This window comes from Vigna unguiculata, chromosome 8, assembly GCF_004118075.2.
Source record: "Vigna unguiculata cultivar IT97K-499-35 chromosome 8, ASM411807v1, whole genome shotgun sequence".
Taxonomy (NCBI): Eukaryota; Viridiplantae; Streptophyta; class Magnoliopsida; order Fabales; family Fabaceae; genus Vigna; species Vigna unguiculata.
The window spans coordinates 11863046-11888353 of record NC_040286.1 but is presented as its reverse complement, the minus strand read 5'-3'; the positions used below and the strand labels follow the sequence as shown (position 1 = coordinate 11888353).

Here is a 25308-nt window from a genome sequence, read left to right as displayed (position 1 = left end):
TTAGTTGACTACATACAAATATGCTTACATTAACATACTGCATATGCATTAATAAGAGGTGAGAAGCGACGCTGTGTGTGTGGCGCAGAGGTGAGAATCGGAAGGAAGAGTCGCGTTGTGGTTTGGTGGTGGGGTGGGGGGTGCGCGCAGTAGTGTGAGGGAGAGATAATTAAAAAATTTGGCACATTCGCCTTCTTCTCGCTCTTCTCCACAAAAACAAAAAAAAAGGCTCATTTTTTGGCTACTTTTTATAATAATAAAAATGGGTTTGATGTTTGCACGGGGAAAAACAAAAAGGGTGGCAAAGGAATAGGAAAAAATTAAGAAAAGAAGAAAAACGAATTGTGGGTTTGTGTGTTCGTAATTTCCATGAATGTGTGCAGTGTCCTCCACCTGTTTTTGTCTTACAGCCCGCGGGCTGGCCCGTTTTGGCCCGCGGGCTGGCCTGACGGGCCAGCGGGCTTGACGGGCCGGGCTGTCATGGGCTAACGGGCTGAAATTCGTGGCCCGGCCCATACTTTTTCAGTCGGGCTGGCGGGCCGGCCCATCGGGCCGGGCCCATTTTGCCATCCCTAATTATATGAACCAAATTGTAATATAAATTGTCTTCTGCGGGAAAAAAAAAAAAAAACAATACGTAGAGGAATATTCGATAACTAAAACAAAAATACTTCTGATAATATATAAGAAAATTTGTTCACCCAAGTTATCGGAAACCCTGTGGAATTGGGCTTTAAATATGAGCTTGGGTTCTGCTGACAATAGAATTGTTGAAACAGAAAAGAGATTAGGCGTGAGCATGTGGATGGAGAGAGCATTGATAGTGTTGGTGCTTCTACTCCACGTCCACCAAATTGACGGAGGAGATGGTTGCCTCGCCTCTTCCTGCGGCAAAATCAGAAACATATCTTATCCATTCCGATTGAAAGGAGATCCAGAAGGGTGCGGTCTCCGCGAGTACGAGCTATCTTGTGAAAACAATACAACGCTGTTATCTTTGCTCTCGGGAACGTTTCATGTGAAGGCCATCAACTACAATAATTTCACAATTCGAGTTGTGGATCCTGGACTTCAACAACCGAACTGCTCCTCTCTTCCTCGCTATTTCTTGTCTCAATCCAATTTCACTGATTCTTACGCCAACGTCTTGAATCCCTACCAAACAAGTTATGCGAAGTTTGTTAACGAGTATATAGTGTTTTTGAGTTGTAGCCATGGAGTGAGTGGGAAGCGAAAGTACGTGGATACTGGTGGATGCCTGAATTGGGACTCCAAAGGTTACACATACGCTATGGCTGGTGACCTATTAGCAGAGGACTTAGAAGTTGGTTGTGATGTAAAGCTGGTTGCTCCCACATCGTGGTGGGGTTTCGACACAAATAATTATTCCTACGCCATGATCCACACAGCGCTACTCTATGGATTTCAGCTTTCGTGGATTTCTCTCGTCTGTGAGGGTCGTTGTGCACGCACTGGCTTATGCTATTTCATTGACAGCAGCCAGACGGTTGAATGCTTCCCCGGTGAAGGTAGTTATTAAATATTTTCAATTCAGTCTGTATTAAAAAATATAAGTTTTTATCCATTAAAACCTGCTCTAAAAACTTGAGGTTTTCAAACACTAAGTTTCAAAAGTGTATAATTATAGTCATATAGATTTCCATTCCACATTATTATCGATAAAGCGTCATTCTATTAATTAAATGTTTTTTTAAAACAATAATTAATTTATTCGTTTTTTTTTATATTTTTACCTGCTTTATGCATGAATTAAAACATTTAGACAGCTATGAACATTACCAGTGTAAAATTATTTTGTCTTGCTTGTTGAGTTGTGATTATCTGATACTGATACTCTCTTTCTTTCTTTGATGAACAGTTAAACCTTCGGGACTGCTGTATTTTTTACAGAGTAAGAATTCTCTCTATTTGGATTACCTCTATCTGAATTGGTACGTAATACCAACAACTATCATATTACCTAATATATATTTTTTCTTGTTTAAATATATACGTTGGTCTTCTACATTAAAATTGTTTCCCCACCATTTCGAAAACGCTATTTCTCTCTCTGTAAAATACTTAATGATTTTTAAACAAAATTTTAAATTTGTATTGTAGTTATAAAATATTATTTGTGGAGATTTGTAATAGTCATTGTTCCTCCAGAGAACAAATAAGATAAGTTAGGCACGAGTGTCACCTTACCATGTAGTCCGCTATCTCCTCAGTTGGCCTCTTCCCATTCGATACATGTCGGCTTGAACCCAGGAGGGGTTACCTGCAGAAGGTTCTCCGAAGCTCAAGTAAGTCAAAGTTCTCAAGAGTCAAATCAGCAATTAATGAAAGCGTACCTTTAAATGATGGGGTCCACGTGTATTTATAGAGCATTAATGACGTTTGACCATTTCATGGGCTGGGCCTTGACTTGGGCCCCAACTTGGGCCATGAGTGGGCGTGGTCCTAACACAGGTCTTAGAGGCGTATTGGGGCATTGGTGTTGGTTAACTTTCAAGACAAGTAGTCGGCCGAGACCGACCACTTGTCTAGATGGCTTGTGTTGGTGGCGTCCGGGTACTAGGTGGTATATGGTTTTGGCATGTGTACTGTTTACTTGATTAAGTTTGGTTAGGTACGGTACACCAGTCCCCCAGCCTTGTCCGATATGGGTTGTCGGTCAAGGATGACATGTGTTGGTGAACTAGCAAAACCGGCTAGGTGTGATACACCAGTCCCCCAGCCTTTAAGTGTGGTGAACAGTGTTAAGGCTTGGAAGTGTCAGAAGGTAGGTGAAAGGGCGTCAGGTGGTCACATCGTTTTACTTTTGGCGCCGCCGTTTTTTATGTGTCATATATTTCATAATGATGGTGTCGCTTGGTCTGGGGTTTCATTTTGGCGGGAAGAGTTCGTGTCGTTTGAAATCGTGGACTATAAATACGGGCTTGAATGCAGTTGATGGTTTACTTGGTTCATTTGCGAGTTTTGAAATCAGAGATCTTGTGCGCATCATCTTGTCCGACTAGTTCCCAATTTCCGCCGACATCTTTCCGTAAAAAATCAAACAGGTATGTCTAGTAGCGATAGCTCATCGTTATCTACGTCTAGTAGTAGTCAGAGTACTGAGTCGGATAGGAGTAGAGATAACCGGCATCGTGGAGAGAGTGTGAGTGCTGGGGTTGGCACCAGCGAGGTGCCTATGGAGGTAGTGAGGGAGGTCCGAGAAGATCCTCCCGAGGAACTGGAGGAAAGCAACTGGCCGGTTAAAGGCGGTTATGCGTGGGTTGCATCAGATGTTCGTGACCAGTCATCTCTGTTCAGGTGGTCTCGTCTGCTGAATTCATGGTTAAACTGTACACCCATCATATCTAGGGGGGTCAGTGAAGATATTGTTTCACTGGAAAGAGTGAGCGCTATAGACCGGGTATGTCATGGTCAAGAGGGGGCTACCGAGAAGTTCTTTTACATGTACATGTGCCATTTTTCTCAACTGCATATACGTCTTCCTTTCGACGACTTTACCATGGGCGTGCTGCGGGCTTTGAATGTGGCGCCTACTCAACTACACCCCAATAGTTGGGCTTACTTACAGGCTTTCCGCATCCTGTGCGAATCGCTGTATTTGGAGCCTTCACCTTATGCGTTCTTATACTTTTATGATACTAGACCCCGAAGGCCGACTACCTGGCTGTCATTGATCAGTCGTCCTAGCATTAGTAGGTTGGATGCGTTTTCCCAATCTTTCAAGCACTTCAAGGACGGATACTTCAAGGTTGTGGTGAAGGAGGGAGGCGAGCAATACTTTTTGAATGCGGATGGGAGTACAAAATTTCCTTTTAGTTGGACCAATAACCCTTCACGGTATAAGGATATGGGAGTGGAGGAGTTGTCGGCCGGAGACAAGGAGGTGGTCGGGATGTTATTAAGATTTGTGGATAAATTGCCCACTAAGGGCTTAGTTAGGGTTTATAATTCGGTGCATCCGATTATAGATATTGAAGGTATCTGTTTATTACTTACGCTGCGTTAACGATGCTAAGTTGTTTTGATCCGAGTTTATGATATGTTATTGCAGGGCATATGGCGCAATCCGGTAAGAAGAACTTGGCGCTCTTTTAGGCACTGAGGAAAGAGATGGCCGCCAAGGCCAAGGACGCGGGGAAGGCTGGTGTCCCCAATCTGCAAGAATCTGTGGTTGAGGTTCATGTACAAGGCGGCATGAAGAGGAAAGCTGAACTTCCTGCTCGACCGGGGAGGGGTAAGGACGTGAAGAAGGTAAGGGCGGCTATTCTTGGGTCGGGCAGTGGGGCTGGGTCGGCTAGTGGGGAGAAGATGCCGGAGGCTGGGCTGATTGAGTTGCCCGAGATATCCGTGAGGAAGGATATCTCGATAAACTTGCCCGATACTATTGTGAACTCCATTGACAATATGGAAGTTGATCATATGGTGAGGACCATGGTTGAATTTGGGAGTAAGGCATTGGTGTTGGGTAGACGTGTGGGGTCTCTTTATAGAAGGGAAGTGAAGGAGGTGGGGGAGCTTCAGGGTAAGGTGGACAAGTTGGCGGAAGAGAAGGCGGCATTGGAGAAGGAGAAAGAAGGATGGGAAGCTGAGAGAAAAAGGTTGGTATCATGGAAGGTTCGTTGTTTAGACTCTGAGGAGAAGTTGAACAAGCGGATAGGGGAGATGGAGGAGGATTATGAGGATCTGAAGGAGAAATATGACGGGGCTGTCGGTGAGTTGGACGACCTGAAGAACAGCGTAATTCAAGAGCATATAAACGGCTTTGAAAAAGGGTTGCGGCAGGCGGCTTTCTTTTATAAGGATGTGGATGCATTGGATGCAAGGTTTGATGTAGACAAAGATGTGGTTGGTGGGAAGCTGGTGGGAGATGATGAAGAGGGTGAGGAGGGGGTTGGGGGTGAGGCGCTTGAAGCAGAGAAGAAAGCGGATGTGACCGTGGAGGGCGATGACACCCAAAAAGCTTAGGATGCAGTGTTCATATTATTTTATTTCTCAATGAATCCTAAGTTTGTAATAAGTCGTACAATATTTTGATTTGTTTTTAATATGATGCATTTTGTGGATACGTATATGTTGTGTGGTTGTTGATGATAGCATGTGGTAGGAATATGAGATATGTTGTGTTGTATATGTGGTTAACTGGAGGGTTGTTGTTGGCGTTTGTTAATTTAAACACAAGTAGAGGGTTTTCGACCCAGGCCGCTTACTTGTGGTAAGGGTGGGGAACTTAAACGATCTAAACACAAGTAGAGGGTGTTCGACCCAGGCCGCTTACTTGTGGTAAGGGTGGGGAACTTAAACGATTTAAACACAAGTAGAGGGTGTTCGACCCAGGCCGCTTACTTGTGGTAAGGGTGGGGAACTTAAACGATTTAAACACAAGTAGAGGGTGTTCGACCCAGGCCGCTTACTTGTGGTAAGGGTGGGGAACTTAAACGATTTAAACACAAGTAGAGGGTGTTTGACCCAGGCCGCTTACTTGTGGTAAGGGTGGGGAACTTAAACGATTTAAACACAAGTAGAGGGTGTTCGACCCAGGCCGCTTACTTGTGGTAAGGGTGGGGAACTTAAACGATTTAAACACAAGTAGAGGGTGTTCGACCCAGGCCGCTTACTTGTGGTAAGGGTGGGGAACTTAAACGATTTAAACACAAGTAGAGGGTGTTCGACCCAGGCCGCTTACTTGTGGTAAGGGTGGGGAACTTAAACGATTTAAACACAAGTAGAGGGTGTTCGACCCAGGCCGCTTACTTGTGGTAAGGGTGGGGAACTTAAACGATTTAAACACAAGTAGAGGGTGTTCGACCCAGGCCGCTTACTTGTGGTAAGGATGGGGAACTTAAACGATCTAAACACAAGCAGAGAAGAGTCGTAAAGTAGGGAACCACTTATTTATTTATTCGAATGTGGGTGCCTCGTTAAAACCTCCTTGGCCAAAACCCTCCTTAGGGAAAAAAGACCAAGTGAGGAAAAAGAGTACACCCGTGGTTACAAGCATGGATTTGTTTGATACATGTTCAACTGAAATAAAACTTGAGGTGGGAGACATTCCATGTGTTGGGAATTTCTTCCCCAGATAGTTGCTCTAGGCGATAAGCCCCACCACCTGTGTCTTCTCGTATGCGGTATGGGCCGTCCCAATTGGCGGAGAACTTGCCATCCTTCTTTCTAGCACTGCTGGCCATTCTCCATACTAAGTCTCCTATGACAAACGAACGCGGTTGCAGGTTTGCGTTGTATTTCCTGGCGGCTCGTTGTTTGGCAGCGAGGTTGCGTATTTGGGCTTTTTCTCTGAGTTCGGGAAGGAGGTCGAGATGCAAAGCCATGTTTTGGTGGTTGATAGCCGGGTTGTATAGTTCTCGGCGCAGAGATGGTTCGCCAATTTCTACCGGTATCATGGCGTCTGCGCCGTAGACCAAGCTGAAGGGGGATTCGTTGGTTGACGATTGCGGGGTGCATCTGTATGCCCAAAGTACTTCAATTAACTCTTCTGGCCACCGGCCTTTCGCGGTATCCAACCTTTTACGTAGTTCCACGAGGATAACTTTGTTCGCCGCTTCTGCCTGCCCATTGGTTTGTGGGTGCTCTACTGAACTGGTGATATGTTTGATGCCCAAACCGGTGTAGAATTTTGCTAACTCTTTGTCAATGAATTGTCGGCCGTTATCCGTTATGATGGTATGTGGTATACCATATCTGCATATGATGTCCTTTCACACAAACTGCTGGACTTGCTGGGCCGTGATAGTAGTTAATGGTTTGGCTTCAATCCACTTGGTGAAGTAGTCGACGGCCACGATTAGGAACTTAACCTGTCCCTTGCCGGGTGTAAACGGGCCTAGGATGTCCATTCCCCACTTAGCGAATGGCCAGGGGGATAATATGTGATGTAGCTGTTCCTGTTTTTGATGTATGAGGTTACCATGCTTCTGACATGGCTTGCACTTTTTGACGTAGTCGTGGCAGTCGGCCTCTATTGTGGGCCAGAAGTACCCGGCTCTGAGGATCCTTGTGGCCATGGTGCGCGCGCCTGAGTGATATCCGCAAATTCCTTCGTGTAGTTCCTTAATAATGTACTGAGCTTGTTCTGGTGTGACACATTTAAGCAAGGGCTGGCCGTATCCGCGTTTGTAGAGGTCGTCGCCTACCATAGTGTACCTGGCGGCTTTGGCTAGCCAGGATTTGTCCGCGTCGGCCGGGGGGTTGCCAGTTTTGAGGTACTGAATGTAGGGGGTGGTCCAATCTGGATTATCGGTAGGGGTGATATTGTCTGATGGGGTGTGAGTTATCGTTTGGCAGGTGTGTGTGACGGAGGGTGCGGATAATGTTTGCTGTAGCAAGGACCGGTTGCGGTTTTTGAGTTTAGTGCTGCCTAACTTGGAAAGGATGTCGGCTCTGACATTATCTGCTCTGGGGATGTGTTCGATGCGGACTAGTTCGAAGGCGGATTGGATGATTGCGCGGACCAAGTGATAATATTGTTGGAGGATGGGGTCCTTGATTTGGAACTCGTCATTTAAATGTCCCACTGTGAGTCTGGAGTCGGTTTTACACGTTAGCTTTTTGACGCCTACTTCACGGGCTAAAGAGAGACCGGCCAGGATAGCTTCGTACTCAGCTTGATTATTTGATGTTTTGAAGGCAAAATGAAGAGATTTTTCAATGAGGATGTCGTTGGGGCCTTCTAGTACAATGCCGGCACCTGCACCCCTTGGGTTCGAGGAGCCATCTACGTGAAGCGTCCATTGGTCCTCGATAGGTATCTGTTGTAGGTCGTTGATGAAATCCAAGAGGCATTGGGCTTTGATGGGGCCATGTGGTTCATAGCGAATGTTAAATTCGGAGAGCTCCACGGCCCATGACGACATGCGTCTTGCTAAGTCCGGTTTTTGCAATATTTTCTGGATTGGGTAGTCGGTTTTGACGGTTATGGTGTGGTTTTGGAAATATGGACGTAAGCGGCGTGCAGCGTGGACCAAGGACAGGGCTAGTTTTTCTACCATCTGGTACCTGGTTTCAGGGTCTTGGAGTGTCCTGCTTAGAAAGTAAACAGGGTGCTGGGTGCCTTCTGCTTCTTGGACGAGGGCAGCGCTGACGGTGTGATTGGTGGCCGTGATGTACACCAGCAGGGGTTGGCTGGTGTCAGGTTTGCGAAGGATAGGGGGTGAGGTTAGAGATGCTTTGAGCTTGAGGAAAATTTGTTCACAGTCCTCAGTCCACGTGAACCGGGCGGATTTCTTTAGGAGCTGAATTATGGGTTGAGTTTGTTCTGCCAGCTTAGGTAGGAAGCGGGATATGGCCGTGAGGCGGCCAATTAGGCGTTGTACTTCTTTGATGGTGGTGGGGCTACGCATCTCGATAATGGCCTTGCATTTTTCGGGGTTAACCTCTATGCCGCGTTGTGTCAACATGAAACCAAGGAATTTACCCCTGTCCACGCCGAATACGCACTTTTCTGGGTTCAAGCGGAGGTTGTACTGGCGTAATGCGGAGAATACGGCCTCTAAATCTATGGCGTGTTGATGATGGCTTGGGGATTTAACGACCATGTCATCAACGTAGACTTCGACGCAGTGCCCTGTGAGGTGGCTGAAGACTTTGTCCATTAGCCGCTGGTATGTTGCCCCAGCGTTCTTGAGGCCGAAAGGCATGACTTTGTAGAAGTAGTTGGCGTCATCTGTGATGAAGGCGGTCTTATGCATGTCTGCTGTGGCCATGGGTATTTGGTTGTAGCCTGAGTATGCGTCCAAGAAGCTGAGTACTTTATTTCCTGCCGCGCCGTCTACGAGGCGGTCGATGTTGGGTAGGGGGTAGGCGTCGCGAGGGCATGCCTTGTTTAGGTCTGTGTAGTCCACGCACATCCGCCATTTACCGTTGGCTTTCTTCACCAAGACCACATTAGAGAGCCAGGTGGTGTAATGCGCTTCATCTATGAATCCTACGCTTAGTAACTTATCGGCCTCTACCTTGGCTGCCTGCCTGCGTTCTTCACCAAGTTTGCGTTTTTTCTGGGATACGTAGCGGGCTTCCTTGTATACTGAGAGCTTGTGGGACGCGACGTTAGGGTCTACTCCTGGGAGGTCGGCGGCTGACCAAGCGAAGAGATCCGTGTTGTTTGTGAGGATGGGTGTAATTGTGGCACGCTCGTCAAGACTTAAACCAGTGCCCAAGTTGATGGAATGGCCGTTGGGGAGTTCCAGGGGGGTCGTGTCCTCGACTGGTTCGAGGCGGGCATCTCGGCCTATTCTGGGATCAAGGTCTTCGCCGGATAATGCTATGCGGGAATTAGGCGGTCGCGCGATGTGATTTGTCTGTTGGATTGGGAGCTGGGGCCTTAAGCTTGCCATGTAGCATTCGCGTGCCAAACGTTGGTCACAATGGATGGTTAAGATATCCCCGGATGGTGCTGGGAACTTCATGGCTAAATGCGGGGTGGAGACAACTGCTCCGAGGGTGTTGAGTGAGGGGCGGCCCAAGAGTATGTTATAGGATGTGGGCGCGTCGACTATTAGGAAGCGGATTGGGATTGTTTTTGTTTGGGTTCCCTCCCGAAAGACGGTATGGAGGTCTATGTAGCCGCGAGTAGATACTTGCTCGCCGGAAAAGCCGTATATGGGTTCGTCGTAGGGGATCATTGCGGTGTCAGGGAGTTGTAATTTTTGGTAGGTGGCCCAGTAGAGGATGTCAACGGAGCTGCCTTGATCAACTAGTACCTTTTTAACGGCATAATTTTTGATTTCGACTGTGATGACCATGGGGTCGTCTTGTTGGTGGTCAAGACCGTGAAAATCATCATCTGTGAACACGATAGGGGGCATACGGCGTCTGTGATGGGTTTGTGTGATGTGGTTGATAGATTGTATATGGCGGAGGTGCCTCTTTCTGGCTGATGAGGTGGAACCTCCACTTGCGAAGCCACCAGAGATGGTGTTAATAGTACCTCGCAGTGGGGGATCGGCAGGAGTGATGTTGGTGTGGGCAGATTGTGAGGGTTGGTCGTTGGGTTGGGCAGTTTGGTTATTGTGGGTGGCGGCGGTTGGTTGTCGTATGTGGTCGTGGCGTGGGGGATGGTGGGTTCGGGAGGAGGTGTGGTCATCTCTGCGGATGAAGCGGCGAAAGTGGCCGGCGCGTACCAGTTCTTCTATCTTATCCTGTAGCGCTTTGCACTCTTCTGTAGTATGACCGTGATTGCGGTGATATCGACAATACTTGGTCATATCAGCATTAGGGGGTGGTTGTTTTACGTGGTGGGGGGAGAAGGTCAGCCTGGAGGGCTTCGTCAAGGATGCGGGAGCGGGCTACTGTGAGTGGGGCGTATCTGGTGAAACGTGGTTGGCGGGGTTCACGTGGACGGGTATCGGGGCGCGGGTGAGGCTGTGGGGTGGGATTGGGTACGGGGTTGGTATTGGAGTTGGAGGTATTGGCAGCATAGTCGTTGCAAACTTTGGTGTGAAGGGTTTGCATTTCTTCCATGCGTACGTAGTCAGCGGCACGCAGCTTGAGTTCGTGCATGGAAGTGGGTGGGTGAAGGTAGACGTTGTTAGCGAAGGGTCCGGGTTGCAGGGTGAGGGTCATGCACTGGAGTATCATTTCCTGGTTAAGGTGTGGTGTGCGGAGGGCTGCTTTGCTAAAGCGGTCTATGAATGTTCTGAGTGGTTCATTGGGCTCCTGTCTGATGCCCAGTAGGGACATGGTGGTGGTTTGGTGAGGGCGGCTGCCGGCGAAATGTGTGGAGAACATGTGGGAAAGGGTGTCGAAATTATCGATGGAGTAGGGTGGGAGGGTGGTGAACCACTCTAGGGCGGGGCCTTTGAGTGTTGTGGGGAAAGCTTTACAGAAGACTGCGTCCTGGGACGTGTACAAGGCGACATGTGTGATGTAAACTTTCAGGTGTTCATCGGGATCAGTTTCGCCAGTGTAGCGATCGAGGTTGAATGGTTCCCACTGGGTTGGGAGAGGGGTGTTAGCGATAAAGTCCGTGAACGGGTGGCGGCGTCTGGGCTGGTGAGGGGTGGGAATGTGGGGTGGGGGTGGGTGGTTGATCATGGCAGGGAAGGTGGAGGTGATGTTGTGAGGAGGGATGTGGGCTGTGGGGAGATATGGGGGGTTGTAGGGTGGGGTATGCGGTGTGGAGAGTAGTGGGTAGGTTGTGGGGAATGTGGGTTGTTGAGGGTGCTGTAAGCCCTGGATGACCGGGTGGGAGGTGTTGGGGATGTGTGGTAGTGAGAGGGGTTTGTTGGGTGGAGGTGAAGGTGTGGGGGGTGGGGTTGTATTCGCTCTCTTCCTCTGTGGGTTGGAAAGCCGGAGACTTCACGGCTTCAGAGGTCTCTTTGGCTTTTCCCTTCAGGCCGGCATCTGCCTCGATTTTCCTCCTGAGGCGGGAGTTTTCTTGTTTGAGCGCTTCCATCTCTTCAGCGTTGCGCTTCTTCAGGTCTGCGATTTCTTGTTGCATCTTCATTTGGCCGTCTAGGATGGCGGCCAGGTCAGGGGTGACGCCAGGAGGTCCAGAGGGACCAACGTCAACTTGCTTGCTAGCTCCAGCTTTGCTGCGGGTAGAAACCATCTTCAGAGAAAAGCGGGTACTAAGGATGCTTGTTCGTGCCCCACGGTGGGCGCCAATTGTTCCTGCAGAGAACAAATAAGATAAGTTAGGCACGAGTGTCACCTTACCATGTAGTCCGCTATCTCCTCAGTTGGCCTCTTCCCATTCGATACATGTCGGCTTGAACCCAGGAGGGGTTACCTGCAGAAGGTTCTCCGAAGCTCAAGTAAGTCAAAGTTCTCAAGAGTCAAATCAACAATTAATGAAAGCGTACCTTTAAATGATGGGGTCCACGTGTATTTATAGAGCATTAATGACGTTTGACCATTTCATGGGCTGGGCCTTGACTTGGGCCCCAGCTTGGGCCCCAAATTGGGCCATGAGTGGGCATGGTCCTAACACAGGTCTTAGAGGCGTATTGGGGCATTGGTGTTGGTTAACTTTCAAGACAAGTAGTCGGCCGAGACCGACCACTTGTCTAGATGGCTTGTGTTGGTGGCGTCCGGGTACTAGGTGGTATATGGTTTTGGCATGTGTACTGTTTACTTGATTAAGTTTGGTTAGGTACGGTACAGTCATAATTGAGAAAAGCGTAATAGAATCTCTAGATAGGAAGTCTAGAGATAAAGACATAATAAAATTATAGATATACAAAATGATGATAATAGTATAAAACTAAATTATCTTTAATTAATATAACACTAATTATTTCCTTCCACTAATTTTAACACAACGTCCAATCCATATAACATCTATAAAGATGACACGAATATCAAGATTCAAGAAAAGTAATTCATTCACTTCAAATTCTACAACAATAATAAAATATCTCGAATACATAAGAGTTTACAAATCCCATAACTTAATGTGAATCAGACTTGGGCTTACATACCTATTAGGAATATAAACTTCACTAGGATTAAACATACATCATATTAAACTTAAATAGATATAAAGAAGCTATGACTATGTTGTTTCCCCAAGCGTCTAGTCCATTCCCTCTAGTGCACCAACTTTTGTATTAGTATCTGCTCTCGTTTTTATAGCAGGACAAAAGCAACAAAAGATATGGTAAGTTAATCATAAATAAATCATGTCATGTCATAAAACATACACCTAAATTAATGTATACAGATACATAACATCATTTTCAAATACATGAATCATGGATCTACTTTCGAAAGTTGAGTATGGATAAAATCAAATCAGCATAGAAGCTTGTACTTGTTGTAACACCTTTCAAGATGCCCATGTATAATTTGTAAATCCAAAATAATACCACAACACATCTTTGATACCATCCTAATTAAATAGAAACTTCTCTAATTTTTTATTTCAAAAACCTATGTGAAAATTCATTCAAATATAAACCTTACAAAATATTCAAAACAACCATAAGAGTTTCCATACAAGTCTTTAACTTAGTGAATTAAAAAATAATCATACTAAAAGAAATCTAAAATCTTTCCAAAACTCCCAAGTTTTCCCAGCACGACTTCTCACACCTAAAATCTTTCCAAAACTCCTAAGTTTTCCCAGCACGACTTCTCACACATATGCATCACTAACAACATCTATATCAACATTTGTTTCCATATAACACAAATTATACGATCATCGCACAAACACAAACACAACAAAGCAAGGGTGAACTAACTAGATAAAACATCATATAACAATATTTATAAAACATAATCACCCATAACATCCAAGCCAAACAAATCCATCACATGTTCCAAGACCATAACATAAAAAATAAACCAGTCCTATTGCCACAAAGCAATAACCACCTCACATGTTCCAAGACCACAACATGAAAAATATACCAATCATATTGCCACAAAGCAATAACCACCGGAAATGTCATTCTCACGTGACCAATCGATTACCTTTCCTACGCATCAATACGTCTTGGAAAGGGTCTCTCCCCTACTTTCCATAAGAGTTACAAGCAACAACTTTATGCGCTCACCAAAGCCTTAGGAAAGAACACTCTTGCCAAGCTCATGCCAACCAGATACAACGAATTTGTCATTTACCTTCCCGAACACCACTAATCAAGGTTTGAACTCATAACCACCAAATTCCAAACAACACTACAAAACAAATAGGTTATCACATTTATCTTGTCATTTACCTACACAACAAACATTACAAGATTTTTTACACACACATGTCACGTCCAAAACAATTATAAAAAAAATTAAACATATCAAATGCATACAACAACAATCAAACACATGACCTCCCAATCTTCACAGAAAGCTCTAACCAATTATGCTACACTTCACTTCTATATAATTTGCTACATATTAATGTAAATAGTGCCAATAATGTCCAACCCACCATTCTTTAAATATAAATATTTTTCCTAGGTCTTACACTTATCATACCAAGGGTAGATTTAAGAATATGACTAGTTTCTCTATTAACCATAAAAAAGGTACCCATGGTAGATTTTGGTCATAATCCAATTGCCCTACCAACCCACGTTCAACATAAAGAATCAATTCCTCAATGTATGACAAGGTCAATCCCTCGCGATCTAGCCATGGTTCCATTTCACACCATGGCAACCCCATAGAGACCTCCATCAGCTCTTATCACCTGTTTATGTTCCTCTATGTTAGTCTAGTAACTAGTAGAGCTTGGATAACTTCATTATAGCAGACTCCTAGTCAAAGCTCATCCTATGCATACACACAAGGTGGCATAACGAGAGTCACTAACACACCATTCATGTCTTTTGGCAAGATTCTGATAGATTTTTCCTGTTTTTAGTCTAGGTTTCACTCAACAAAACCACATTGAATCCTCTTGCCGTATATGACATAATATGCATGCATCACCAGTATAAATAAATATTCATTTTACTAGTCATCCATAGATGTAAAAATACATATTAACATGAACAACAACACATTACAAAATTATTAACACAAAAATAAGAACAACAAACAAGGTTAGCTTCCCTTACTTGAACAAAACTTCTTAGGAAAACTAGATCTCTTAAGGATGGATGCTCTACTTTCGAAAGGTTTCCTCGAACTCTCACTTCAAACTATTATTTTTAGAACGAAAGGAGAACAAAATGAGAGAGTGACTGAAGAAAATGTAGTGACATGACACCTTATATTTGACTTAATGTGGTTCGACCTCTGTTCTCTGAATGAGACAAAGCTTTCAATCCTCTACACCTTTGTCCCAATAGAAAGCAACATTATACCATAATGTAGGTTCATGCCTGACCTTGTCCCTTAGAAAAGGGTGACAATGTATCAAAAATGAAGGTTTCATGTTCTACCAAATATGTTCTCTCCCTTCCACGTGTCTCTTTATGGTCAACTACATTCATCCTCAGCATAAAAGAGAACTTAAACACTCTAACTCAACCAACATAACCTTGCAACGTCTAAGACATGCAAGGTATAAAACCTCATCTAGCTAACACAACCTTGTAGAGTCTAACGCAACGTCAAATGTTCTTGAGCATTTATTGCTCTCACAAGGCTAGTCATCTAATAAACCAATCGTCTAATATACCACAATGTCTAGTAGACCAGTTGTCTAATAAATCACAATCTCTAATAGATCACTCTACCTTTTGTAACGTCCCTACTGGAAATTACTTAATTAATTTAAATAAATAACCAATTTATTTAGTAAACTCATATTTTCATAATTCCCAAACGTGGGAAATTCAAACCAATTACCGAAGTGCCATAATTCAAACCAATATTAATGTAATAACTTATTACAAATTCCAATAAAATATTCTGAGAAGGTAAAAGAAAGACATAATAATTTTCCTAGCTCTAACCCAAGCTATCCCCTCTCTCTGTCTCATGCATTAGCAGCATCACCTGTATCATCAATTGCTCCCGTGTAAAGAATTACACGATCATCGCCAAGCAAAAACAGAAAGGGTGAGCTCAGTAATATAAGAAATCGCATGTTATATTATCATAATTAGACCTTGGCCAGGACATTTAACCCCAAGGCCTTTCAACCTTCACAACACACAACATAAGTAGCCATGAACTCAGGATTCATGATGCTCACACGAACTTGCCCGCTCGTGGTCCTGCCTCTACGAACCTCTCCATTCGTAGTCCTGCTCTATGGACTTGCCCGCCCGTAGTCCAACACATGTGATCCACCAGCCATGTACCTCCCCGTACGCAGCATCTCTCAAATGTGAGCACGGAACATATGAACCTACCTCGCTCGTATCCTCACATGAGAGTAATTGGGTATGAACCTCCCCGCTCATACCATCACATGTCATCCACCATCCATGAACCTACCCGCTCATGGCATAACATCTCCTGATCCACGTTCATTTCCATGCATACCACACATACAAACTGCACTAAACTCGCCTGGGCTAGAAGACTTCGCTTGAGCGATCAGGCCTGTCTTACTTAAGCCAATTCTTCCCGCTTGAGCGAGCGTGCTACAACAACTCACTTGCGAAGTCTCACTTAGGCGAGCCTATCTCGCTTGGGCGAGCTATTCCTTCGCCTAAAGCATCACTCTCGCCTAGGCGGTGAGTTAAACATCACACAAAACAATCACGAGTTCTCGCTTAAGCGAGATGCCCCAAACCCAAGTCTCACAACCCTCGATTTCTCGCTTAAGCGAGATACACTCGCCTAAGCGAGATAACATGTCGCTTAAAACTCTGGGCCTCCGCCTGAGTGAGTGGCTCGAGCAGAATTAGGGTCACCACTCTGCAACTCTTGCCTGAGCGAGCCTAACTCGCCTGAGCGAAATTAGTAGATAGGTTCCCTGTTTACGCACACCCAACCACGAAAAACAATGCCCAAAATCACATTCAACATTACTTAAACAATTCCTCACATAACACCAGCATTAGGAACCTGATTCAGACTCCAACTTGATCCTATAATTGAATTTTTAACCATAATCACACATACAATATTGCAAACCTCATTATTTGCATATATTCGCATAAAGGATTACCCATACAACATCAAAACCATAAAGAACCCAATTCCACATTATATTGACTACGAAAATCTCATGGCAATTATACAATTTATTCATGCCCAACACAGAATGCACAAGATTGTCACTAAAATACATATAGATATGAAAAAGAGCTCCCCTAACCTGGAATTCCTTGCTCCAATTGGGTCTTCTAACCTTAGCTTTGCAATACCCCCAATAACTCCTTCTTGCTCTTCAAAACTCGGATTTCTTGATTCTCTCTAACTCCCCTTGTCACCCCAAACTCGTGCTCCCCTTTCACTCTAGGTTTCAGACTTCACAAACCCTTCTAATTACCCAAATTTCCCCTTTTATATGGTCATTTAATTATGGTAAATGGTAAAAGCGAAAATTTGATTTTAAGTGTCTATAAATGCATTTTAAGGACCATTATAGGTTGTTTTTCCCAACTCCCTTGGCTGCCCAAGGCCCCTAGGGTTTTTCCACCCTTTCACATTCAAACCACTATTATAATAGCAAAAAAATAAAGAGATCAATTTCGCTCCGATTAGGATTTGAACACACACACCCTTGCAATTCCAAGGTCAAGGCACAACCAATTCAACCAAGTCATGTTTGTGTTAATTCCTCTAATTCTATAATTATGTTATCACCCAACATAATCACGCATATTATTAAAATTAATAATAAATCAAATAACACATACATGGCATACATAGGACTTGAACCCAAGTCCTTTCACTCAAACAAAGTACTCTCAACCCCTTGAGCTAGTACTTTTCCACATCACAACAATTAACATTAAATGTCATAAAGGCTTCTACTACCCCTATTTATTAAATAATTATTTATTTAATTATTTAATTTTCCTGAGTCTTACACCTTCTACTAGACATGTCTAATTGAGACTCATCTAACATGTTCAAGGGGTCGTATAATGAATCTTTCTCATTTTTAACCCTTCTTTCTAACTTAAGACTCGTCTAAGGTCTTGATCTCAAAGCTCACGGCGTCTATTCTAAGGCATACACATTTTCTAGGTCTCCCAATATCCATATAACTTTTGAAAGTGAAACACACCTGAGATAATAGAAGATGGAATTTGATTATTAACTTGAACAACAATAAGAACAACTTCACTCTATATTTCACAGAGAATTTAAGCATACAATAGAAGAGAATGAGTATATTCAAGATTATATCGATGTATTCTTTTAGCAACTCCATTCTATTGGGGAGTATGAGTACAAAAACTCTTATGAAGAGTACCATTGGTGATAAGTAATTCACAAATTTATTACAAATGTACTTACCACCCAAATCACATAAAAAAAATTAATAGCAACATTATGTTTAGTTTTAAGAATAGTATGAAATATAAGATATACAAAATAACTCATAACAATGCTTCGTAAAAGAAACCCAATAATAACAAGTATTGTAATAAATAAAAGAGATATAGGATCCACCTTTGGTAGGAACCAGTGAGGAATCCTATACATAATAATGAACCAAGTCAAAAAAGTGTATGGGAGGTAGAAACACTATCGGTTAAAGGTAAAACCACAAATTTGACAAGTTTATAAACACAACATCAAAATATATCATTGGTTTGTAACTTGCCTAAAAGTCTAGGGGAGACTAAGTAATTTAACCAGAATAAAAAAAAACATGTCTAAGGTAAGAATGTTATAAATAGAAGCTAGATGATGCAAAATTCAAATGAAAATGCGATAAATCAATAGTGGAGGTTGTAAGAGTTGGATTCTTCATTCCATCTAACATATAAAGTCCCCATATATGTGACTTGTCCCAACTAGGCTCCCGAATATCCTACACATAACAATTAGTGAAAACAAGATTGAGTAACCAAAGTCACATAATTGATCAACGAAGACAATATTTAAAGTGAGATCAATAATATAGTAAGCATTTGAAAAAGGTAAAGTATATGTCGAGACACATCCACACCAACAAATGGCATTGAGGAGACATCAATGGTCATAAAAGAAATAGGTAGAAAGAAATTTGAGGACATAAAAGACTTAGGATCATATGACATGTGATGTGAGGCACCAAAATCAAGATCTATAAAGAAGGAGACATACCTAATGAAATAAAAGAAGACGAACCTTCTAAGGATAATGTCATTTGACTGAGTAGTAAGAAAATTTAGAAATTATTTTGCAATATGCTAAAGGGATGTAGAGAGTCCTCATATTCACTGACCATATTTAATTACACAACACAATAGCAAAGAACAATGAAACTAAAAATAGCAAAACAAAAAAGATCATGAAAAAATAAATAGAGTATACGACCTAAACCAAACTAGAGGAAAAGACATAAAGGAATAAGAAAGGGTTACACTCAATAGAACATAAGTCATGATAACCGAGATGACGTAAAAAAGGCATAATCTAGGTTGGATTGCAAATAAGATTCCAAACCCCATTTGCAGTGCATTACAATAACTCTCAATGTGGAAAAGAGGCGTTGGAAAGTCTTACATCGCCTATAGATTCAGGAAAGCCTACTAATAATCCTAAATGATCTATAAACTCTGATACCATAATACTAATTAACCAAAAAATAATGACACATGAAAAAGAAGGGAAATAAAACTTGTAATATCAGTCTTAATAGAAAGCTTAAAGATGTAAAACGCAATAAATATATAAATATGATAATAATACAAAGATTAAATTATCTTTAAGTAATTAATAGTTAACAAGAAAATTGGGGTAAATACGCATATTGAGATATGAAGCCTGTTTCGAATTGTACCTTAATTATTATTGTTGAGTAATCAAGGTGGATAATTGATCAATAAAGACAATATTTAAAGTGAGATAAGAAATATACTAAACACTTGAAAGAGATAAAGTAGATATGGAGACACATCCAATACCTACTAAAAGCATTGAGGAGACATCAATGATAATAAAAGAAATAGGTAGGACGGAATTTGAGGACAAAAAAGACTTAAGATCACATAGCATGTGATGTGAGGCATCAAAACCATGATCCATAAGGAAGGAGACACACCTAATGAATTAGATGAAAGCAAATCTTTTAAGGATAATTGCATTTGACTGGGTAGTAAGAAATTTTTTATATTATTTTACAATATCAAATATGCTAATGAGATACAGAGAGTCCTTATTTTCATTAACCACATTTAATTACACAACAAAATAACAAAGAACAATAAAACTAAAAAAACAAAACAAAGAAGATCTTGAAAAAATAGAATATACAATCTAAACCAAACTAGAGCATAAACACAAAGGAATGAGAAATGTTACACATGATGTAACACGAGTCTGATTAAATAAAATATTAATTCTTAATAACATTATAATCGTTAGCCATAAATAACATTTACACATAAAATTAAAAGTCCATAAAAATATAAGTAATCGTAGGATAATATTTTAATTATATATTTTGTAAATTATATTAAATATTTCCAACAATTTTCCACATAATTTAAAAAAAATAAAAAAAATATCATCTTTTAAAACAAAATATTGCAGTTCAACATAATGATTCTTCTAGGTGTGAGCCTTACATCTAGTGCTTATAAACTTCCACCCTATAGAGACTTAATTTTTTTGGGCTATATCCCCTATGATCAGGTTTTTGTAAATAACACATACAATATTGATGTTCATTTTAAGTTCTAATCAGTGGTTGGATGTTACGACCTTGTGCATGTATATTGTTTCATGAGTGTCACTGAAAGATTTGTCAGGTCTCACAATGGGGGCCATACTATCACACTCACTAAGTAAACCCTCAAATGGTGATTTGTGATTGGGTTTATGCTATAAATTGTCATTGGGTTTATTAAGATGTATTTAAAAAACAATTTACAAGCATAATAATGTACATACCTCAACCTAATTATTGCCATTATTTATAGTACACCTCGTCATAGAAATGAGATGAGACAACATTTATTGAAACAAATTGATATACTTTAGTTAAAAACAACTTTGTTATTACCATTGAACTCCAATCCATGGGATCAACATTCATGTGAACATGAATGTCCATTTTGCAACTAATTTATGGACTTTAGTCTCAATCTCATTCCCCTCGATGACTCAAATACTTGTTGATATATCAACCCTTTGATAAGCATATTTGCAATATTTCTTTCTGACCTAACAAAGTCAAGACAGTTAATACCATGAGTAATTAAGTTTATAATAAATTTGTCTCCCATTCTCATATGCCTTTTTTATTGAAATTTTTACTAGAAACTTTAAATATAGCAATTTGATTGTCACAATGCATTGAAAATAGAAATAATTTATGCTTGCATGGTATATCATGATAGAATAACAGTTTTTAACATATTTTCGTGATAGTGCACCTCCATCCAAGGTTAAAACATAACCATAACTAGTAGTTGATTTTTGTGTCACCAAAATCAATATCCAATTTGCATTAATATATCATCCAAAAATTTCAATAAATTGGACATATTGAATGCCATAATTAGAAGAAACAAAAATAATATTCTCACTAGATGGAAAAATAATATTAGAGCTATATTTTCACTCACTTTAGAATATATTTTCACTCACTTTAGAATAATTGCAAGACACCCTCCCACACTTTGAAATATTTTAAATGTGGTTGTCCTTTTTTTTTCTGTAACTCTCAAGAATTTTATCACAACCTGTGTAAGGAATTCTATTTGAAGATATGACAAACAGAATATAAATTTTCACCCTATATAATTTTAGGCAAGCTAGAACTTATAGAATAACATTACCATATCAAAGCATTTTTTTTTTCTTTTGCTGCACCATTAAATTAACACTATATGAAGATGTTACTTAATGAATAATACCATGAGTTCCACACAAAAACACTCATTTATGAAGACATGTATTCTCATTTCTAAAGACATAAAATTCATCACTTCCCCTTTTAATTAATTTTATACCTCAAAATTTTATAATTTGAATGGGGTAACCAAACTTCTCAACAATTGTAATAATAGCATGTCATATATCACAACCTATGTTTATAATGATCAAAGAAAAATTACTAAATATTTTATTACAAGATAAAGGTACTTAACTGAAATAAACCATCACAAATTTATCATTTACCAACTGAAACACATGTCTAGAAATAATAACCTTATTGTACTCAAAAACCACTTCATAACTTTGTTGAGCAGCAAGGAAGTTTCTAATTCAGAAACATTAAAAAATCCGTTTTAAAAATAAGATAATTTCTAGAAGATAAGTTTAATTTTACTTGACCATCTTCTCAATGTTTGATATGAAGATTTTTTTTTATCAGCACACACATGATTAGAGTAGCAATATGGGCCAGTTCGACCCGTTTAAACCCAGCCTGCAAAATGCGGGTCAGAAAGGTAAAGCAAAAGAAAAAAGAAAAAATTGAACGCACTCAAAATTTTGAAACCCCAAACCCCAAGATCATTTCCAAACCAATCGTCCTTGAAACCTAAAAATACTCATCAACCAATTAACTATTCTATTTACTAGGAATTCAAAACTCCAAATCATGCTTTAGTTCTTGCTAGTTTAAAATGTCGAATTTGTTTTTAAAAATCTAAATTTAGACAGATAAAAAATTTCAGTAAATTGGAAAACCAAAATCACTTTTTTTGATGTATTGAATAAAAAAAGGTAGTTAGATTTGAGGGAAAACATATTTAATTTTTTTTTATTATATGTAAAATATTAGGTAAATTCATATTCATCAGTCATGTAGTAAAACAGCTCTACTACAAGTGATTAAAGTTAATATTTTTTCGACCAGCAACATCATGCATATATGTTCCTCCTTAAATATATGTATAAGTGCATGTATTACTCATGTAACAAATTTAAGCAAAGATTTTACTGTAGGATAACATAATTAAAAAAAATGAGTAAAACACCAAATCGTTTCCTAGATTATTACCGTTTATTTTGACCCTTGATATAAAAGAATATTTTCCTTTTGATATTGTCATACTGTTTATTAACTCAAAGTTTTTTTTTTCAGTGACTATTGTTAATATCATACAAGGTAAGTTCCTCCATTTCTATATTATTATTTTTAAGTAAAAATGAAAAGAATACTTTATTGTCTTTATACAATACAAGAAAAAAATTTTGGTGACAAAAAATAATCGGTCAGTGACAAATTTAGATATTAATCTATAAAATAAAAATTATTGGTAACTAAAATAGTTTCTAAGTTGTCACTAGTGAAATGATCTCTAAATTGATCAGTAATATCAACTAAAAAAAAATGGTGTTTGAATTTATATCTAAATTAGTCATTAATAAAGCAAATTAGAAACCAATTTTTTTAGTAGCTAAAATCTGGTAACTAATGTTATTGACCCATTCACGACAGAGACCAATTTAAAAACTATTTTAGTTATTAATAAATTTTAGTTTATAAATTTGTATCTAAATTGGACATTATAGTGACTAATTATATTTTTATCTCTAAAACTGGTCACCAACAAAAGATTTTTTGTAGTGATAACATGTTTCGTTCCTTTATTACTAATTGTTATAATAAGTATGATGGACAAGTTTCTTTACAATATATTATTTGAAGAAATATGTAAAAAAAAAATTACTTAATAGTTAAAACTAGTTTATATATAAACTAAATTTTAGACCTTCTTTTATATAACTTTCTAAAACTTTATTTCTAATTTATAGATAATATGATTTCAATTTTTGTCTTTCTATTTCTATTTTTTAAGAATACTTATAAATAAATTTGTCCAAATATAACTAATATTATCTATATACAAACTATTGTTGTCAAAAATTGTTCTATAATAGTTTCACATTATTATTATTTTTTATTATGATGACATCTATGATTTTTTATTCCTGAAACTTATTAAAATAGCATACTTTTAAAAATAGCAATATGTGTATACGTGGTAAGAGAGTAGCTCTTTTTTTTTCTTTTTTTTTATTGAGTGATTATACGTGAACAACTTTTTTTTTCTTTTTTGAAACAGATTTAAAAACTTTTTTGTTAATATAAAAACAATAATAAACCTAAATAAATATAAAAATTGAATGATTTTATTATTATTATTATTATTATTTATACTTATATATAAACTTTTTTTTATATATGTCATAATTTCAATTTTACCTAATAATCTTGTTAACTGACTTTCTAGCTATATGGATTTTTTTAAACTACCATCGTTTTCGTTTCTTTTACTTTTTTTTCTTTATCATAATTGTAGTTCTATCTATACTAATATTCAGATACTTCTTACTATTACTTTCGATACTTTTTTATTTATTTTTTAAAATTTTAAAAATGCGGCAACACTTATATTTTTGGTAGTATTAAATAAAAATGTTGATAAGTGGTAATTTTTTAGTTTAATGAAGGTATTGCGATATTCTTTTCTTATTTTATTGTTACATCCTAATGACATTAATTATATTAATTCACAGGATTACTTATAGCAATACACAGACCAAACGAATATGTACCAATTCAATTCACTATATATCCACCTGAGGATATATATGGATTAATTATGTTGGGACAATATGGTATACCATACTCCATAGCTAGATATGTTATTGGCACGATCTTGTTTATTGTTCTATTGATATACAAGTGGAAAAGAAGACATTCCTCCGCATATGAAAATATTGAAAATTATTTAGAGCAAAATAGTTTGATGCCTATTCGATACTCATATAAGCAAATTGAGAAGATGACCAAAAGTTTCAGTGAAAAATTGGGTGAAGGAGGCTATGGCTCTGTATTTAAGGGAAAGTTACGTAGTGGACCTTGTGTTGCCATAAAAGTGTTACAAAAATCAAAAGGTAATGGACAAGACTTTATCAATGAAGTTGCAACAATTGGAAGAATACATCATCAAAATATAGTGAATTTAATAGGATATTGTGTTGAGGGCTCAAAACGTGCTCTTATTTATGAGTTCATGCCAAATGGATCTCTTGAAAAATTTATATTTTCCAGAGAAGGAAATCAACATTTATCCTATGACACAATATATAATATAGCAATTGGAGTAGCTCGTGGAATTTCTTATCTACATCATGGATGTGAGATGCATATTTTGCATTTTGACATTAAACCTCAGAACATCCTCCTTGATGAAAAATTCACCCCAAAGATCTCTGACTTCGGATTGGCAAAATTATATCCAACAGACAAAAGTGTTGTGACTATGACAGCAGCAAGAGGGACAATTGGGTACATGGCTCCAGAATTGTTTTATAGAAATGTTGGAAGAATATCAGATAAGTCTGATGTTTATAGCTTTGGAATGCTTCTAATGGAGATAGCAAGCAATAGAAAAAACCTAAACCCTCATGCAGAGCATTCAAGTCAACTTTACTTTCCCTTTTGGGTTTATGATCAACTTGATAAAGGTAAAGATATAGAAATGGAAGATGTCATAGAGAATGAGAACAAAATTACTAAAAAGATGATCATAGTTTCACTTTGGTGTATACAATTGAAACCAAATAATCGTCCTTCTATGAATAAAGTAATCGAAATGCTTGAAGGAGACATTGAAAACCTACAAATACCTCCAAAACCTTCTTTGTATCCACATGAAACATTCAAAGATAGTCAAAGAATCTGCTCCGACTTCATTAGTTCTTCAAGTTTTTCCATGGAGATGGCTACTAATGCTCCACTAAATGAAAGTATTTGATAATGTAGATTAATTATATGTTTTATCCAACTTCAATGACTTAAAC

The 25308-nt window shown here is 39.4% G+C and overlaps 1 protein-coding gene across 1 annotated transcript; it reads left to right on the top strand.

Moving 5' to 3' along the window:
• Nucleotides 1–709: 709 nt before the first annotated feature.
• Nucleotides 710–25284, top strand: LOC114193744 (LEAF RUST 10 DISEASE-RESISTANCE LOCUS RECEPTOR-LIKE PROTEIN KINASE-like 2.1). The gene is made up of 4 exons (XM_028083660.1): nt 710–1529; nt 1880–1912; nt 22580–22603; nt 24019–25284. Exons 1-4 carry the CDS (start codon nt 740–742, stop codon nt 25260–25262), a joined length of 2091 nt encoding a protein of 696 aa, XP_027939461.1. The 5' UTR covers nt 710–739; the 3' UTR covers nt 25263–25284.
• Nucleotides 25285–25308: the final 24 nt, after the last annotated feature.